We start from the raw sequence: 21,044 nt of genomic DNA, 5'->3' as shown, positions 1-21,044 counted from the left end.
TATTATATTATTTCACTATAGCTATGTGGACGGTATCAAGGTCCAATGTTGACAAATTAATCAATAGCGGGTGTAACTAAAATACAAGATGTTTTTATTTATATATTATTATTAATAATAATAATAATAATAATAATATAAAATATTTTATTTGCGTGCATTACCTGTTCGGAAAGTGGCGCTGTACTGAGAGTGGCGATTTTATTTTGTAATTATATAATTATATAATACTTGTAATAATGGTGCGTTCACACCGGACGCGATGCGAATAATCGCTCGAGTTTCACGCCGGCTGTCAGCTGTGTTTACTCGCCTCATTCATCTGAGTCAGCTTTTCGAGCCGTATCTGGCCGTGCAACACTTATACTGTATGCCGAAGCAGTGGGGGACTGGCCATCGGTACCGGCAGGGGTGGACTGGCCATCTGAAGTTGCTTTGACAGGCGACAGAGGTCCACCGTTTCCCCGCAGCGAGGCTCCCCCCGTTGACAGTTCACTGTCTAGCACCCACGGAAAGTGGCGCTGTACCTTAATAATATAACAGTTTGTATTTGCGTGCATTTCCTGTTCGGAAAGTGGCAATGTACTGAGAGTGGAGGTGTCCTGAGATTAGCGCCTGCAGGCAGGCTCCATGGACCTGTCAACTCCAGACAGCGCAAAATGCGTACATGAAGCGCTACGTCATGAACGCAAGAAATCTACCCTCGTGGGGGCGCACTCATGTGATTGGCTTAGAATTGAGGACACATCTGATTGGCTATAGATAGAAAATATTATAAGTATGAATCGGGTGACCGTCAGGGGAGTCATGAATATGAAACGGAACACATTTGTGCGTGCATTGAAAAACACAAGTGTGAATCCTTTTGCGGATCATGAAATACAAGTGTGAATCCTTCTGTGTGCATGTGTGCACACTGTTCTGAGCCCATAGAACACGGCTTGTTGCAACTTTATCCTCCTAAGGTCTTCAACGCTCAAACTTACCTACCCTACCTTTAAGTGGCGATGGAGATTATTTGTTGACCCTGCTTTAAAGGATATTTTGCCTTTACAAATAGTGCGCTTTATCACTGCCTGGGTTTTGGTTGAAGTGCATCCAAATGCTGCTGCGTTTTTCCATCCGAAAAACACGTCGTCTACCTGTCCTGTACCACTTGTTATGACTTCTCTCTCTCGCGTATTCCATTAAGACCCACCCCATCTCACTCCTCATGCTGAAACCTACCAATCAGAGTAGGAGCGGGTCTTCACAGAATACGTTTGGGGAACAAAATCAAGCTTTTTAAAAGGCGAGTGGATTTTGGCAGGCAGTGAGTGCGGACCAACGATTGAACGATAATAATAATGGCTCTCACCAAGTACGACTCGGTTCCCCTTGTTCGTACCAAAGAGCCGTTCATAAGAATCGGCTCGTTCGTGACCGACACATCACTAAGTGATTTTTTCATATTTTATGACATACAATACTCACATTTATAAAAATAGTATACTCTGACTTATTTCATATTTTTCAAAGTACTATGCTCTGACTTAAGACGTACTATATTACATTACATTTTGACATAACAATTGATTTGGCTTACGCTTTTATTCAAAGCGACTTTTTAATATATACAGTATACCCTACATTTTTCATATTTTCGCACCACGAAAACCGCAAAACGGACGAAAACTTTCCACAACATTTAACGGGTCTTCAGTGTTCGGGGATGAAGGATAGACAGCAGAAAGCGACTTGTTTCATATTTTCAACATACTGTACAATTTATTTTTTCATATTTTATGACATACTATACTATGACTTTTTTCACATTCTTTGACATACTATAATTTGACCTTTTTAATATTATTAATCATACTACAATATGACTCTTTTCATATTATTATTTGTTATTTGTTTCATTTTATATACCCTTAATCGTCCCACAGAGGGGACATTTTACATTCTGCATTTGACCCATCCTAGTGTTAGGAGCAGTAGGCTGCCATTATGTACATACTATATTTAGACTATTTTCATATTTTTTGACATACTATACTTGGACTTTAAAAAAATAAATGTATCTCGTATACTATAACCTTGTTCATATTTTATCCCCATGAAAGGCACGAAAAAACGTTTGTTTAACAAAAAAAACAGTGTTAAAACAGTTTTATTTTATGGCACTGTTGGCCTTCCATATTGAACGGCAGGCGCACTTCGCCGGTCCTTCTCCCCGGTAAACCGACACCTGTCCGCCACATTTCCCTCCAGTTTTCGGGCATGAAGGACAGCCACAGGCAGCAGGAAGCGGCTCCGGAGCGACAGGACCCCTCGGGGGGAGGATTTGAGGTTTCCATCCAGCAGCTGAACGACCTGCTGACGGACAGCAGCGGATTCTACAGCTGGCCCACTAGACACTTCCATGAGGTTTACCCGAGGATCTACGTGGGAAATGCGTGAGTGCACGTTGTTTTGATCTTACATCTGCACATAGAGAGGTTATAAACTGTCATCAGGTCGCTTTCCAATTCCTATTCCCATTCCATTTCCAATAATAGTTCCAGCAGTCACGAAGCAAAAATGATCCCCATAAATTCTGGACAACAGTTGTTGGCTTCGAGTGCAAAAAGACAATACAATATTAATAATTTGCTAATTATCCAAATGCTTTCTACATTCTATTCTATGTAATTGGATGAAATTATGTGTCTGATTAGGGTTGTTATAATATACTAAACCACATATGAAAACAGATTAACATTCAGGATGCTAAGGGATCACTGTTGGGTTAATTGAAGGCACATTTTAAGTGACAAGGATACAAGACAAGAATTATCTAGTAAAATAAATGCTATGATTCATAAAAAATCCCTGCTGACTGATAATTAGATACTGTTTGATTTCTTAAAGGGAGGCAGTTTTATTTAAATTAAATAAGAAGCAGCCGATTCTGAATCACTTTTGGCTTCGAATGCAAATAAAACAACACATTCTCATTTTAAAAACCGCGAATTATCCTATAATATATCATTTAAATCACAAAATGATTTGATATTTGGCATGACAATAGACAAACTGGGTTCGAATAAGGTTATTGTATTATTTTATATCACAAGTAATATCTTAATCTGCAGTAAGTGATCAGTACCAACAATACCATGTGTTTTAGAAGAATAGAATCACCTAGCAAATGAATGCCATGATCTATAGTCATTAAAATCCCTGCTGTGTTATAATTACTGTTTGAGGCATTTTTATGTAGGTTAAACATAAATGTGTATATGTTTAATTTTCCCATTTGAGGCCACAGGCGTCAGAGAAACATCAGAAAGAAACTTGGTTAATATTTGATGAGGCTGACGAATGTTATGGAAGAAACGTAGACAGGATGGAGGATCCCTTTCTGTCTGTACTCTGCATTTAAATTAAAGTCTGCATTATATGTCTTTGTAAACACATTGCTACCAGTTTGGGAACATTTACGAAAAATACTTTATTACACGGCTTACTCAATTCTGACTGGTCAATGTTAATACTCGCTAACACACTGTTGCTAAGTAGAACAGACCGAACATGTGCCAACATATTCATCTGCAGAAAGAAGTCGGTGAATTAAACAACAGCTGTGCACAACAAACAACACGCTTTTTAAAAATATCTTTACTCTTCAACGACCATGAATAAATATACATTGACTTTGACTTTGACATACAATTAACTAAAAACATGACATAGATTCTATCACACTGACAATTACACAGTCAAATATAATTCCCAGCCATCAATTAGTGCAACTATAATATTCAAACTTATTTTACCTAAAAAATAAATGTATGTTAAGACTGGTGGTTTCCATTTGTTGCATCATGGGAGAAAATATGAAAGTCTTTGCAAGTTTGAAGCTCAGCTGGAAGATATGGCAATGTTTGATGGCCGTAAAGCATAGACTGTGCATATATAGACTATATATATAAAGTTATAGCACAGATCTTAAGGCTATTGAGAGTTCAGTACAGTAAATGCATGCTCTAAATGTTAGATGATCTAAAACAGAACATCTTAGAGGTCCTTCTCCCCATGCACAATGCATCCCAGCAGTGAATTTGTCCAGAGAAACCCTCTCTAGTGCCTCCTTTAATCCTCCTTCCTTCCTACAGGAGTGATAATCGCCAGGACAGAATCGTTAAACATTCAACACTGTGCCTGTTTTATTAGAACAACGCTCTAAATGCACCAAGAACTCTCAGTGGAGATATGTGTCTGCAGCTTCTCTGTGTTCATGTCCTGGTTCTGTATCGTCTGGAAGTCTGGCAGACAGTTTTTTTTTTTTTGTGGAGGCGTGACGTTGCAATCAGTTTGAGAACCAGTGTGCAGCGACTCTATTTTTAGCGTTCTACATTTCAAAAAGGCACGAGGTGCCAAGTAGTTGGCTACAGCATCTCAGAGACAGCTCAGAGACGTCTACATGTCCATGTCACTTTAAGGGGTTCAGACGGGGCTTGTTTTTAGGTAGATTTGGCTTCTTCATGATCATTGATAATGCTTTTGTTCAAAATGTACCATACACCATATTTAAGCAGTATGAGGGAAATAAAACGTTTTTTGAACATTAAAGCATGGAGACATGTCACAGTCGAGACACTAAACTGATATACACCTGAACATCAGCAGGAGAGGACTCTTTAAAGTAGAGACACTACATACTGAGTAGTAGTACAAATCCTGTTTCAATCACATTAGTATGCATAAAAAGTGACAGGTCACATCCCCCACTACTTATGCTAATGAGTCCCTTTGATATGCTAATGAGCCCCTTTGTTCGAGGTGTTATCGTGTGTAGGTGTGATATCACAGATAGGTGTGATATCCTTTGATGTGAGGGGGGTGAGGTGTTGTAACATGTAGGTGTGATATTCCCCATTGTAGTATATCCTTTGTTGTGTAATCTAATTAGCCTTTGATGTCTGACCCTTTGATGTCTATCCTTTGATGTGAGGGGTGAGGTGTTGTAACATGTAGGTGTGATATTCCCCCTTGTAGTAGATCCTTTGTTGTCTAATCTAATTAGCCTTTGATGTCTGCCCCTTTGTTGTCTAATCTAATTAGCCCTTTGATGTCTATCCTTTGATGTGAGGGGTGAGGTGTTGTGACATGTAGGTGTGATATTCCCCCTTGTAGTAGATCCTTTGTTGTCTAATCTAATTAGCCTTTGATGTCTGCCCCTTTGTTGTCTAATCTAATTAGCCCTTTGATATCTATCATTTTATGTGAGGGGTGAGGTGTTGTGACATGTAGGTGTGATATTCCCCCTTGTAGTAGATCCTTTGTTGTCTAATCTAATTAGCATTTGATGTCTGCCCTTTGTTGTCTAATCTAATTACCCTTTGATGTCTGTCCTTTGATGTAAGGGGGGTGAGGTGTTGTAACATGTAGGTGTGATATTCCCCATTGTAGTAGATCCTTTGTTGTCTAATCTAATTAGCCTTTGATGTCTGCCCCTTTGTTGTCCAATCTAATTACCCTTTGATGTCTATCCTTTGATGTGAGGGGTGAGGTGTTGTGACATGTAGGTGTGATATTCCCCCTTGTAGTAGATCCTTTGTTGTCTAATCTAATTAGCCTTTGATGTATGTCCTTTGATCAGTGTTTGTAACTAGTATTAAGACAGTCTCTTTGAAGTTTTGTGAGACTGTCTCGCACCCCGTCCTCCTCCCACCCCGTCCCCCTCTCACCTCTTCTGTCACCCCCCTTCCTTTTGCTGTGATGTCAGAAGATAGAGGTGGGGGTGGAGTTAGGTAAAAAAGAAATCCGTGCAAACTAGATAAAAAGCCAGTCATTTCCACTCACCAAGTCACCTAAACTTTCAAAAACGAAAATGGCAAAGAGACGCATCGATATGGGTTTAATCAGCGAGACGCCTGTGACAACTTACCGCCATCCGCCGGGAGCTCCAGTCAAGAAACGGATGCAGTATCTGTGCCGGGTTCAGACCCTCCGTCTGAGGCTCTTCATGAAAAATGAAGTCTGGATGTGTGAGACTGTCTCCCCTCCCTTAGTTTTTGTTACTAAGATACTTTTTAGATACACTTTTGAAGTGAGCAATACTTTACAACTGGTAGAAAGTTAAGTACTTTGTATGGAATTGGGTTTTCTTTTAGAGCTGTTTTCAGTGAGACAATGCAGTTTCTGATCATTTTAAGTTTTCAAGTTTCAAGGCTTTATGGCATATGCCCATTAGCTACAGTGTAGATATGTCAATGAAAAACATAGGTCACAGGCTCCTCCAACAGTGCAACAAATATATATATATCTATATATATATAGATATATATATATATATATATATATACATATAGAGCACATAAAACAGATAAAATACTGCAATAGAGTGTTTTGATATGACAGATTTGTGCGTAATTCTCTCACAAAGGAACTGTAAGATACACGTTTATGTATGGAAAACTTTATAACTTGGTAAAATATTCATTCATTTGTAATGAATTACTTGACTAACATTACTTTTTTTAAATATATGTTTTTAGATGCTTTACTTTTGATTTCTTTCATGTTATTTTAACACAACATTACTTTTTTCATATTTTTCAACATACTGTGATGTTTGTTTTTTCTCTCCTTTTTCCATTATATTTTTGAATATACAGTGATTTTTATCAAAATACAACATGCAACTATTACATTATACAATATTACGACTTTTTGCGATATTTTCAACACAATATACTTTTTTGTAGGGCTTCAGGATATTTGGCATGTCATGCATAAAACCGGTGTCATCTTTCCTGAAACTGACGTGCTGTCCGTTTTACAAACAAGTTATCTTTCTGCTTCTTCACCCTCTGAATTTTCCTCCCCCGTCCCTCTTCCTTCAGCCATCACAACAACAATCAAGTCAGATCTTTGAAATTAAACACCTCTTCCCAAAGCGTGACTTCCCTATTGAGGGAGTGGGGCAGTAGGGCCTAACCCGATTGGCCAAATATACTAACATGCAGAACGTATGGTATGTTTGAAAAAAGACTAACCATCTATCCAGTTCAAGCTGTCTTTAAGATGTGACATTGCGCTCTGACTTTTTCCCCGTAAAATCGTGACAAACTATTACTTATTCTTAAATTTGACCTCTTGCTGCTTGGTTGAAAAATGATAGATGAAAAATAACTTTTTAAAAAGAGTCAAACAGCGAGGGACATTATACGGGTGAAAGAAACTCTAATTTCTACAGATGACTCCCCCCCCCCCCCACTCAACGCAATAAGTCCCACCCCAATCAGCAAATCATCCAAAACTAAGGACCCCACTAAGACGACCGTTGAAAACTAGCCATGGATATGAGAAAAACCAAGTCTGATGTAGCCTACCCTTATTATCACCAGGATAACGGATATGGGCTTAATGACTGGATGTTACAAAGTAAGGGAGAGGATGTTCCCAAAGAAGAGCTTTCCTCTATATCATATCCATGTAAGGTCTTTAGGACAAAAGAGGACTATGATAAAATGACATATGAAGAATATCTTTCTTTAAAAGATGGTATTATAGATAACCTTTATAGAAACAATATATCTCATACAACTCGCCAAGATCGCAAACGACAATTAGCAGAAAAGAAAAGCAAAAGTAAAGAAAACCGAAGAAAAAGGAAAAGAAAAATGAAAAGGAGAAGAAAAATGAAAAGCAAACGCAGAATGCGAATGAAAAGAAAAGGGACAATAGGACGGAAAAAGACAAAAATAAGTAAGGTGAAAAGAAAAAGGAACAAAGTGAAAACATTTCAACTAACTATAGAGGATGCTGATAGTGTTGCAGAGCCCTTACCGGATCATAATAATCTTATAGATCATCTACCGCTAACCGACTGCTGCGAATGTGTTGAACAAATACCAAAAGCAATGGCAGAGCTTTGCTTCAATATAATGAGAGAAAAAGCACGATACTGTGGAATTGCCCAAATTGGTGACAGTGCCAGAACATGTATTAAAAGACTGTTGGAGGATCTCTATTCTAGTATCGGTTGTCATTACAGCGAAGGATATGCCAAAACGTGTGATGACATAGACAAAGCTTTTGAAGACAATTATATGGTACCCGTCCTTACAGCTAAACAAATCCTATGCCAGGTATTCAACAGACCACAAGAAGCACAAGAAGCCCCAGAAAGGATTACATTCAGAGCTAATAATGGTGAAACCGAAGAAGAAGCAAAGCAGATTATAATCGTTGCGGGTGAAAGGATAGAGAATTTGCAAGTGATGTTAATGCACTTATCTGATATAAAAAATGCATTAATTTACTTCCAAGAGACCCCTAAACATCTACTTGGGCAATGTGAATTGAACGATAAACCGATCACTGTAAATGAAACGCGGAGAGAAGCAGCAGTGCAAATCGTTAAGTCTATTACCTTGTATGCACTACGACATTAACTTGGTCAAATGTAATATGTCTTTCTGAAAATGTGGCGAATGGTGTGTTTTTCAATTAAGCAACCATAACAAATGAAAATGTGTTTTATTTTTGCTTTCATATATAGTAATAGTATTAACTCCTTTGACTAGACTGTACTAAAATAAGACGTTTCACTGTTAAATAAAAATGGAAGTAGAAAATCGAGATAATGATGAGGTTCGTTATGTATCCAGTAACTATGAACAGCAGTTGAAAATGTTATTTAACCCTTTAACTCTAATAGACAAATCTAAAATAGCCTCTAGCTTATCTATAAGTTTGTGATTTTAACACTTATTCACTGACACAAGGCAGATTTTGGCTTTTTTCTCTTGCCAAGATACCTTTAGACACACTTTGAGGTATGCAAAACCTTAAAACTAGAAAATGAAGTACATTGTCTGATTAGACTTTTTCTTAAAGACTGTTTCTCTAAAAGGCAAGTTTTGTGATTTTTAACACTTATTTACTGACACAAGGCAGATTTTGACTTTTTTTTCTCTTTTCTTGTGTTACTTTGTTACTGTGTAAGTACTTTGTAAGGAATGGGGGTTTCTTTAATACCCCGTTTTTTATTTTTAAAAACACTTGTACAGTTAAATAATGTAGGTTTTCTCTGATATTTTAGTTATTTTCAGCTACCAAGATACTTTTTTGATACACTTTTATGTAGGAACATTTGGCAACTGGTAGAATGTCAATTATTTTGTAACAAAATGTATTTTCTTAAAGACTGTAACTCTAAAAGGGAAGTTTTATTTTTTTCTCCCGTTGTCTTTCACTTACTTTTTGGATACAGTTTTATGTATGACAACTTTACAACTGGTAGAAAGTTAAGTACTTTTTCTGAACAGATTTTCTTTAAGACTGTGACTCTTAAAGGTAAGACAATCCAGTTTTATGGAAGTAACTTAAATTATTTTTAGTTTTTTCTCCTACAAAGATACTTATAGTTACACTTTAATGGATGCAAAACTTTATAACTTGGTAAAATATTCATTATTTTGTAATGAATTGAGTTTTCTTTTTTGTTTTTGTTTTTCAACATACTATTGTACACAATGACTTTTCCATATATATATTTTTTTTCAGACAAACTATACTTTTGACTTTTTCCGTAAAATCGTGACAAACTATTACTTATTCTTAAATTTGACCTCTTGCTGCTTGGTTGGAAATGATAGATGAAAAAGCTACAAAGCTTAAAGAACTTTTCTAAAAACTCTCAATTCTACAGATGACTCCCCCCACTCAACGCAATAAGTCCACCCCCAACTCAGCAAATCATCTAAAACGAAGGACCCCACTAAGACGACCGTTGAAAACTAGCCAGGGATCTGAGAAAAACCAAGTCTCCCCCCGCGAGTTGCAGCCAAGTCTCCCCCCGCGAGTTGCAGCCAGGAACAAACTCCTGGACTACTATCGTCACCACCATTGTGGACACCCAAATCTTGCAGTACTACAGCTGCTGATGTTACTCCTGGGGCCAAGACGTCTCTGTTTTTGAACATAGTGAAATCGGAGTTGGTTGATATTCTGGAGAGGGTGCTGCATCGGTACAGAGAAGAAATCTGCAATGGATGCCGAGTCAGTCACCCCGGCCAGAGGCAACACGATTGTCTGAATGACATTCCAGAATATTTCTTCAGAAACAATTACAACGCGTTAATGAAAAGACTTTGGCTCGCCGACTTCATTACAGTGATTGACCAGAGTCTTAATGATAAAAAACATTTACACGGCTGAATGGAGGATCCAAGGCGCTTTGGAGGCTTTTCTGCACAATCTCAAAACTGCAGACGCCTCAAGGAGAGACTTGAAAAGATCCATGTCGAGCTGGATGGATAGGAAGAAGACTAATAACCAGCGGTTGATTGAAGCCAGGGATTTTTTTCGATACTTTGACTTTTCTTTAAAGTAAAATAAAAATGGGTAACTACTATGGAAAACAATCTGTATATATCTATCAGAATGCAGTCAATACCTGTTTAATAAGTGTGTTGTTGATGACGATTGAAAACAGAATGAGTAGTGATCCCCGTGTAAACAGAACGGCTGAAGTTTGTAAACTAGAAGACATTTTGGATATCGTTCATTCTGGCAGTACTATTCCGGGTCATTGGGAAACGATTGTAAACGAAACATTTAAAGTGGTACTGGAATCTTCATTTTCCGAAACATTCTGTAACATTACCGAAGAAATGAAACAAACACCAAAAGTGTATCATGTGCTCGCATTGTATGCTCTGTTTGTAGATGTAATGCATCTTTGTGTCAAAAACAGCATACACATGAATATTTTGGCCGAAGTGCAAAAACTCCATTATAATATTTCCCTTCATCTGGGGGATTCTGTGCTGGAGAAGATCCTGGGGATGTTGCAATCAGTATAAATGTATTATTGATTCCTATGGGGTGAAAACAATAAATTGTAAATATGAAATTCTGCAAATAAAAAAAGGGTTTTTTACATTTTAAAAAACTGTTGTCTTCAAATCATAGTATAGTATTTCCTACATATCATTTAAAAAAAGAGTCACAGTGTAGAATGTCCGAACATTTATTTTAAAAGTACTAGTAAAGTATGTTAAAAGTATCTTGAAAAAAGTCCAAGTATAGTATGTAGTTAAGAATTATATTATATAGTTTGTCTGCAATGTCAGTATAGGATCTCTAAAAAAAAATTTAAAAAATGAGAGAAAGTCATAGTATAGTTTGACAAAAAGATCTTGAAAAAGTCATGACATTGTGTGTTGAAATGGTTTTGAATAAACACATCAGTATTTAAAAAAGTAAAATTGTATCAAGTGCATCAGACAACTCAAATTACTCCATTTGAACCATATTATAAATAAGTAAAGAAGGGTCATAGTATATAGCAGGGCTGTTTAATAGTTTTCTGTGTTTCTGTGTGTCGGTGTGTCAGTGTTTCAGTGTTTCAATGTTTTGTGCTTCTGTGTTTTTGTGTGTCAGTGTTTTCAGTGTTTCAGTATTTCAGTGTTTTGTGTTTCAGTGTTTCAGTGTTTTGTGCTTCTGTGTTTTTGTATGTCAGTGTTTCAGTGTTTCAGTATTTCAGTGTTTTGTGTTTCAGTGTTTCAGTGTTTCAGTGTTTTGTGCTTCTGTGTTTTTGTGTGTCAGTGTTTCAGTGTTTCAGTATTTCAGTGTTTTGTGTTTCAGTGTTTTGTGTTTCAGTGTTTTGTGTTTCAGTGTTTTTTAGAGATCCTATACTGACATTGCAGACAAACTATATAATATAATTCTTAACTACATACTATACTTGGACTTTTTTCAAGATACTTTTAACATACTATACTAGTACTTTTAAAATAAATGTTCGGACATTCTACACTGTGACTCTTTTTTTAAATGATATGTAGGAAATACTATACTATGATTTGAAGACAACAGTTTTTTAAACTGTAAAAAACCCTTTTTTTATTTGCAGAATTTCATATTTACAATTTATTGTTTTCACCCCATAGGAATCAATAATACATTTATACTGATTGCAACATCCCCAGGATCTTCTCCAGCACAGAATCCCCCAGATGAAGGGAAATATTATAATGGAGTTTTTGCACTTCGGCCAAAATATTCATGTGTATGCTGTTTTTGACACAAAGATGCATTACATCTACAAACAGAGCATACAATGCGAGCACATGATACACTTTTGGTGTTTGTTTCATTTCTTCGGTAATGTTACAGAATGTTTCGGAAAATGAAGATTCCAGTACCACTTTAAATGTTTCGTTTACAATCGTTTCCCAATGACCCGGAATAGTACTGCCAGAATGAACGATATCCAAAATGTCTTCTAGTTTACAAACTTCAGCCGTTCTGTTTACACGGGGATCACTACTCATTCTGTTTTCAATCGTCATCAACAACACACTTATTAAACAGGTATTGACTGCATTCTGATAGATATATACAGATTGTTTTCCATAGTAGTTACCCATTTTTATTTTACTTTAAAGAAAAGTCAAAGTATCGAAAAAAATCCCTGGCTTCAATCAACCGCTGGTTATTAGTCTTCTTCCTATCCATCCAGCTCGACATGGATCTTTTCAAGTCTCTCCTTGGGGCGTCTGCAGTTTTGAGATTGTGCAGAAAAGCCTCCGAAGCGCCTTGGATCCTCCATTCAGCCGTGTAAATGTTTTTTATCATTAAGACTCTGGTCAATCACTGTAATGAAGTCGGCGAGCCAAATTCTTTTCATTAACGCGTTGTAATTGTTTCTGAAGAAATATTCTGGAATGTCATTCAGACAATCGTGTTGCCTCTGGCCGGGGTGACTGACTCGGCATCCATTGCAGATTTCTTCTCTGTACCGATGCAGCACCCTCTCCAGAATATCAACCAACTCCGATTTCACTATGTTCAAAAACAGAGACGTCTTGGCCCCAGGAGTAACATCAGCAGCTGTAGTACTGCAAGATTTGGGTGTCCACAATGGTGGTGACGATAGTAGTCCAGGAGTTTGTTCCTGGCTGCAACTCGCGGGGGGAGACTTGGTTTTTCTCAGATCCCTGGCTAGTTTTCAACGGTCGTCTTAGTGGGGTCCTTCGTTTTAGATGATTTGCTGAGTGGGGGGTGGACTTATTGCGTTGAGTGGGGGGAGTCATCTGTAGAATTGAGAGTTTTTAGAAAAGTTCTTTAAGCTTTGTAACTTTTTCATCTATCATTTCCAACCAAGCAGCAAGAGGTCAAATTTAAGAATAAGTAATAGTTTGTCACGATTTTACGGAAAAAGTCAAAAGTATAGTTTGTCTGAAAAAAAATATATATATGGAAAAGTCATTGTGTACAATAGTATGTTGAAAAACAAAAACAAAAAAGAAAACTCAATTCATTACAAAATAATGAATATTTTACCAAGTTATAAAGTTTTGCATCCATTAAAGTGTAACTATAAGTATCTTTGTAGGAGAAAAAACTAAAAATAATTTAAGTTACTTCCATAAAACTGGATTGTCTTACCTTTAAGAGTCACAGTCTTAAAGAAAATCTGTTCAGAAAAAGTACTTAACTTTCTACCAGTTGTAAAGTTGTCATACATAAAACTGTATCCAAAAAGTAAGTGAAAGACAACGGGAGAAAAAAATAAAACTTCCCTTTTAGAGTTACAGTCTTTAAGAAAATACATTTTGTTACAAAATAATTGACATTCTACCAGTTGCCAAATGTTCCTACATAAAAGTGTATCAAAAAAGTATCTTGGTAGCTGAAAATAACTAAAATATCAGAGAAAACCTACATTATTTAACTGTACAAGTGTTTTTAAAAAATAAAAAACGGGGTATTAAAGAAACCCCCATTCCTTACAAAGTACTTCATATTATACCCTTTTGTTAAGTGTTGCATACATCAAAGTGTATCTAAAAGTATCTTGGTAACACAAGAAAAGAGAAAAAAAAGTCAAAATCTGCCTTGTGTCAGTAAATAAGTGTTAAAAATCACAAAACTTGCCTTTTAGAGAAACAGTCTTTAAGAAAAAGTCTAATCAGACAATGTACTTCATTTTCTAGTTTTAAGGTTTTGCATACCTCAAAGTGTGTCTAAAAGTATCTTGGCAAGAGAAAAAAGCCAAAATCTGCCTTGTGTCAGTGAATAAGTGTTAAAATCACAAACTTATAGATAAGCTAGAGGCTATTTTAGATTTGTCTATTAGAGTTAAAGGGTTAAATAACATTTTCAACTGCTGTTCATAGTTACTGGATACATAACGAACCTCATCATTATCTCGATTTTCTACTTCCATTTTTATTTAACAGTGAAACGTCTTATTTTAGTACAGTCTAGTCAAAGGAGTTAATACTATTACTATATATGGAAGCAAAAATAAAACACATTTTCATTTGTTATGGTTGCTTAATTGAAAAACACACCATTCGCCACATTTTCAGAAAGACATATTACATTTGACCAAGTTAATGTCGTAGTGCATACAAGGTAATAGACTTAACGATTTGCACTGCTGCTTCTCTCCGCGTTTCATTTACAGTGATCAGTTTATCGTTCAATTCACATTGCCCAAGTAAATGTTTAGGGGTCTCTTGGAAGTAAATTAATGCATTTTTTATATCAGATTATATATATTATATCAGCATTAACATCACTTGCAAATTCTCTATCCTTTCACCCGCAACGATTATAATCTGCTTTGCTTCTTCTTCGGTTTCACCATTATTAGCTCTGAATGTAATCCTTTCTGGGGCTTCTTGTGCTTCTTGTGGTCTGTTGAATACCTGGCATAGGATTTGTTTAGCTGTAAGGACGGGTACCATATAATTGTCTTCAAAAGCTTTGTCTATGTCATCACACGTTTTGGCATATCCTTCGCTGTAATGACAACCGATACTAGAATAGAGATCCTCCAACAGTCTTTTAATACATGTTCTGGCACTGTCACCAATTTGGGCAATTCCACAGTATCGTGCTTTTTCTCTCATTATATTGAAGCAAAGCTCTGCCATTGCTTTTGGTATTTGTTCAACACATTCGCAGCAGTCGGTTAGCGGTAGATGATCTATAAGATTATTATGATCCGGTAATGGCTCTACAACACTATCAGCATCCTCTATAGTTAGTTGAAATGTCTTCACTTTGTTCCTTTTTCTTTTCACCTTCCTTCTTTTTGTCTTTTTCCGTCCTATTGTCCCTTTTCTTTTCATTCGCATTCTGCGTTTGCTTTTCATTTTTCTTCTCCTTTTCATTTTTCTTTTTCTTTTTCTTCGGTTTTCTTTACTTTTGCTTTTCTTTTCTGCTAATTGTCGTTTGCGATCTTGGCGAGTTGTATGAGATATATTGTTTCTATAAAGGTTATCTATAATACCATCTTTTAAAGAAAGATATTTTTCATATGTCATTTTATCATAGTCCTCTTTTGTCCTAAAGACCTTACATGGATATGATATAGAGGAAAGCTCTTCTTCGGGAACATCCTCTCCCTTACTTTGTAACATCCAGTCATTAAGCCCATATCCGTTATCCTGGTGATAATAAGGGTAGGCTACAGCAGACTTGGTTTTTCTCATATCCATGGCTAGTTTTCAACGGTCGTCTTAGTGGGGTCCTTAGTTTTGGATGATTTGCTGATTGGGGTGGGACTTATTGCGTTGAGTGGGGGGGGGGGGGGAGTCATCTGTAGAAATGAGAGTTTCTTTCACCCGTATAATGTCCCTCGCTGTTTGACTCTTTTTAAAAAGTTATTTTTCATCTATCATTTTTCAACCAAGCAGCAAGAGGTCAAATTTAAGAATAAGTAATAGTTTGTCACGATTTTACGGGGAAAAAGTCAGAGCGCAATGTCACATCTTAAAGACAGCTTGAACTGGATAGATGGTTCGTCTTTTTTCAAACATACCATACGTTCTGCATGTTAGTATATTTGGCCAATCGGGTTAGGCCCTACTGCCCCACTCCCTCAATAGGGAAGTCACGCTTTAGGAAGAGGTGTTTAATTTCAAAGATCTGACTTGATTGTTGTTGTGATGGCTGAAGGAAGAGGGACGGGGGAGGAAAATTCAGAGGGTGAAGAAGCAGAAAGATAACTTTTTTGTAAAACGGACAGCACGTCAGTTTCAGGAAAGATGACACCGGTTTTATGCATGACATGCCAAATATCCTGAAGCCCTACAAAAAAGTATATTGTGTTGAAAATATCGCAAAAAGTCGTAATATTGTATAATGTAATAGTTGCATGTTGTATTTTGATAAAAATCACTGTATATTCAAAAATATAATGGAAAAAGGAGAGAAAAAACAAATATCACAGTATGTTGAAAGATATGAAAAAAGTAATGTTGTGTTAAAATAACATGAAAGAAATCAAAAGTAAAGCATCTAAAAACATATATTTAAAAAAAGTAATGTTAGTCAAGTAATTCATTACAAATGAATGAATATTTTACCAAGTTATAAAGTTTTCCATACATAAACGTGTATCTTACAGTTCCTTTGTGAGAGAATTACGCACAAATCTGTCATATCAAAACACTCTATTGCAGTATTTTATCTGTTTTATGTGCTCTATATGTATATATATATATATATATATATATATATATATATATATATATATATATATATATATTTGTTGCACAGTTGGAGGAGCCTGTGACCTATGTTTTTCATTGACATATCTACACTGTAGCTAATGGGCATATGCCATAAAGCCTTGAAACTTGAAAACTTAATGATCAGAAACTGCATTGTCTCACTGAAAACAGCTCTAAAAGAAAACCCAATTCCATACAAAGTACTTAACTTTCTACCAGTTGTAAAGTATTGCTCACTTCAAAAGTGTAGCTTAAAAGTATCTTAGTAACAAAAACAAAAGCAAAAAGCATTAATGTTAACAACGCCTCAAAGGGCGGACTCCTGAGTTCCGTAATGTCCCCCTAACACGGCACTTGGACTATTTACATCATCTAGGGAAGCATACCAGTAAATCTTCCTTATAGTTAATAAAGTAATTAAACGATAAAAAGACAAGATCAAGGGGTCATTAAGATCTTTAAATTATTATTTTCCTCTCAAAGAGACTTTGTTGTAGTTAGTCAAATAATTAAACATTAGTTCACAAGCCCTACAACTTAAGAGAACATCCATAGTTAACACAAATCATATTAAAACTAATCTAATTTAGAGAGGACAATAAAAGTTTTAGGTGACTTGGTGAGTGAAAATTAATGGCTGATAGCCAAATCAGGAGGAGACCGGCTGGGGGAGTGGAGGGGTGGGGTGGAAGGGGAGGGAGGGGAGACAGTCTCACACATCCAGACTCCATTTTTCATGAAGAGCCTCAGACGGAGGGTCTGAACCCGGCACAGATACTGCATCCGTTTCTTGACTGGAGCTCCCGACGGATGGCGGTAAGTTGTCACAGGCGTCTCGCTGATTAAACCCATATCGATGCGTCTCTTTGCCATTTTCGTTTTTGAAAGTTTAGGTGACTTGGTGAGTGGAAATGACTGGCTTTTTATCTAGTTTGCACGGATTTCTTTTTAACCTAACTCCACCCCACCTCTATCTTCTGACATCACAGCAAAAGGAAGGGGGGTGACAGAAGAGGTGAGAGGGGGACGGGGTGGGAGGAGGACGGGGTGCGAGACAGTCTCACACAACTTCAAAGAGACTGTCTTAATACTAGTTACAAACACTGATCAAAGGACATACATCAAAGGCTAATTAGATTAGACAACAAAGGATCTACTACAAGGGGGAATATCACACCTACATGTTACAACACCTCACCCCCCTTACATCAAAGGACAGACATCAAAGGGTAATTAGATTAGACAACAAAGGGCAGACATCAAAGGCTAATTAGATTAGACAACAAAGGATCTACTACAAGGGGGAATATCACACCTACATGTCACAACACCTCACCCCTCACATCAAAGGATAGACAACAAAGGATCTACTACAAGGGGGAATATCACACCTACATGTCACAACACCTCACCCCTCACATCAAAGGATAGACATCAAAGGGCTAATTAGATTAGACAACAAAGGGGCAGACATCAAAGGCTAATTAGATTAGACAACAAAGGATCTACTACAAGGGGGAATATCACACCTACATGTTACAACACCTCACCCCTCACATCAAAGGATAGACATCAAAGGGTCAGACATCAAAGGCTAATTAGATTACACAACAAAGGATCTACTACAATGGGGAATATCACACCTACATGTTACAACACCTCACCCCCTCACATCAAAGGATATCACACCTATCTGTGATATCACACCTACACGCGATAACACCTCGAACAAAAGGGCTCATTAGCATATCAAAGGGGCTCATTAGCATAATTAGTGGGGGGTGTGACCTGTCACTTTTTATGCATACTAATGTGATTGAAACAGGATTTGTACTACTACTACTACTATACTGATATACACCTGAACATCAGCAGGAGAGGACTCTTTAAAGTAGAGACACTACATACTGATATACACCTGAACATCAGCAGGAGAGGACTCTTTAAAGCAGAGACACTACATACTGATATACACCTGAACATCAGCAGGAGAGGACTCTTTAAAGTAGAGACACTACATACTGATATACACCTGAACATCAGCAGGAGAGGACTCTTTAAAGTAGAGACACTACATACTGATATACACCTGAACATCAGCAGGAGAGGACTCTTTAAAGTAGAGACACTACATACTGATATACACCTGAACATCAGCAGGAGAGGACTCTTTAAAGTAGAGACACTACATACTGATATACACCTGAACATCAGCAGGAGAGGACTCTTTAAAGTAGAGACACTACATACTGATATACACCTGAACATCAGCAGGAGAGGACTCTTTAAAGTAGAGACACTACATACTGATATACACCTGAACATCAGCAGGAGAGGACTCTTTAAAGTAGAGACACTACATACTGATATACACCTGAACATCAGCATGAGAGGACTCTTTAAAGTAGAGACTCTACATACTGATATACACCTGAACATCAGCAGGAGAGGACTCTTTAAAGTAGAGACACTACATAGTGATATACACCTGCACATCAGCAGGAGAGGACTCTTTAAAGTAGAGGCACTACATACTGATATACACCTGAACATCAGCAGGAGAGGACTCTTTAAAGTAGAGACACTACATACTGATATACACCTGAACATCAGCAGGAGAGGACTCTTTAAAGTAGAGACACTACATACTGATATACACCTGAACATCAGCAGGAGAGGACTCTTTAAAGTAGATTATACATACTGATATACACCTGAACATCAGCAGGAGAGGACTCTTTAAAGTAGAGACTCTACATACTCATATACACCTGAACATCAGCAGGAGAGAACTCTTTAAAGTAGAGACACTACATACTGATATACACCTGAACATCAGCAGGAGAGGACTCTTTAAAGTAGAGACACTACATACTGATATACACCTGCACATCAGCAGGAGAGGACTCTTTAAAGTAGAGACACTACATACTGATATACACCTGAACATCAGTAGGAGAGGACTCTTTAAAGTAGAGACACTACATACTGATATACACCTGAACATCAGCAGGAGAGGACTCTTTAAAGTAGAGACACTACATACTGATATACACCTGAACATCAGCAGGAGAGGACTCTTTAAAGTAGAGAAACTACATACTGATATACACCTGAACATCAGCAGGAGAGGACTCTTTAAAGTAGAGACACTACATACTGATATACACCTGAACATCAGCAGGATAGGACTCTTTAAAGTAGAGACACTACATACTGATATACACCTGAACCTCAGCAGGAGAGGACTCTTTAAAGTAGAGACACTACATACTGATATACACCTGGAAATGAGTAGAATGTCCTCTTTAATGTGTAAAATAAATGTTTGTGTGTATTTGTTTAATTATCATTTGACGCAGGTTTGTGGCGATGAACGTGATGTGTCTGAAGCGTCAGGGCATCACTCACATCCTGAACGCCGCTGAAGGAAACTCCTTCATGCACGTCAACACCAACGCTGAGTTCTACGCCGGCACGAACATCACGTACCACGGCGTAGCAGCCAGCGACACCGACCACTTCGACATCAGCGTTTACTTTGAGGAGGGGGCGGAGTTCATCGAGAAAGCGCTGGCGTACAAAAATGGAAAAGGTGAGCGGATGTCAAAGACTGAATAAAACAGAGGAATGTTAATGAACTTATGCTGTATCCTAAGCATTGGTGAACGAAAGGATGTAGGGAAGGAGGGAAGGAGGGAAAGAGCAAGGGATTAAAGGTCAAAAAGATGTAGGGTGTCAGGGATGAATAGATTAAGAGAGGAATGGATGTAGGGATGAAGGGATGGAGAGATTTTGAGAGGGAGGGGTGAAAGGTTGAATGGACATATGGAGGTAGGAAGGGTCAAAGAGATGTAGGAAGGGAGTGATGAAGGGATGTAGGGAGGTAGGGATGAAGGGAAGTTGGGATGTAGTCAGGAAAGGAGGGAGACATGAAGCATGAAGGAATGAAGGGAAGGAGGGATGAAGGGATGCAGGTTGTGGTGAATGGATGAAGGGATGAGAGTTGAAATGGTTGCATTGAGTAGAAAGGAATCGTGGGTTGAAATCGGAGACAATCTAGTCCCTATGTGTTGACCGGGTATTTCATATTGATTTGTTTAAAGACCCCCTCCTCTCTTCTCCTGCAGGCAAAGTGTACGTCCACTGCAGGGAGGGCTACAGCCGCTCGCCCACTCTAGTCATCGCCTTCCTGATGCTGCGCCAGGGCATGAGCGTGCACACGGCGCTGGCCACGGTGCGACACAAACGAGAGATCGGACCCAACGACGGCTTCCTGAGGCAGCTCTGCCGACTCAACCAGAGGCTGGGAGCGGACGGAAAGATCTGGAACAAATGAGATAGACTGTCTGTAAGAGAAGAGAAAGTATGCTTTGTTTCACGTGAGCAGAGAGGGCAGAAGTACTCACATCCTTTACTCAAGTAGAAGTACACATACTCGTGTTTAAAAATACTCTGGTGAAAGTAGAAGTACTGACTAAACTTCTTTACTCAAGTCAAAGTAAAGAAGACTTTGAAATGTACTTCAGT

General features: G+C 37.7%; 1 protein-coding gene across 1 annotated transcript; it reads left to right on the top strand.

Annotated features, from left to right (window-relative positions):
• The first annotated feature begins 2,265 nt into the window (after positions 1-2,265).
• On the top strand, positions 2,266-21,044 carry LOC117487096 (dual specificity protein phosphatase 3-like). Its single transcript, XM_034135739.1, has 3 exons — positions 2,266-2,441; positions 19,877-20,109; positions 20,645-21,044. The coding sequence occupies exons 1-3, from the start codon at positions 2,266-2,268 to the stop codon at positions 20,851-20,853; spliced, it is 618 nt and encodes a 205-aa protein (XP_033991630.1). The 3' UTR covers positions 20,854-21,044.

Source organism: Trematomus bernacchii, unplaced genomic scaffold, assembly GCF_902827165.1.
Source record: "Trematomus bernacchii unplaced genomic scaffold, fTreBer1.1, whole genome shotgun sequence".
NCBI classification, from domain to species: domain Eukaryota; kingdom Metazoa; phylum Chordata; class Actinopteri; order Perciformes; family Nototheniidae; genus Trematomus; species Trematomus bernacchii.
The sequence above is the reverse complement of the archived record's forward strand: the minus strand, read 5'-3'. Positions and strand labels throughout refer to the sequence as shown.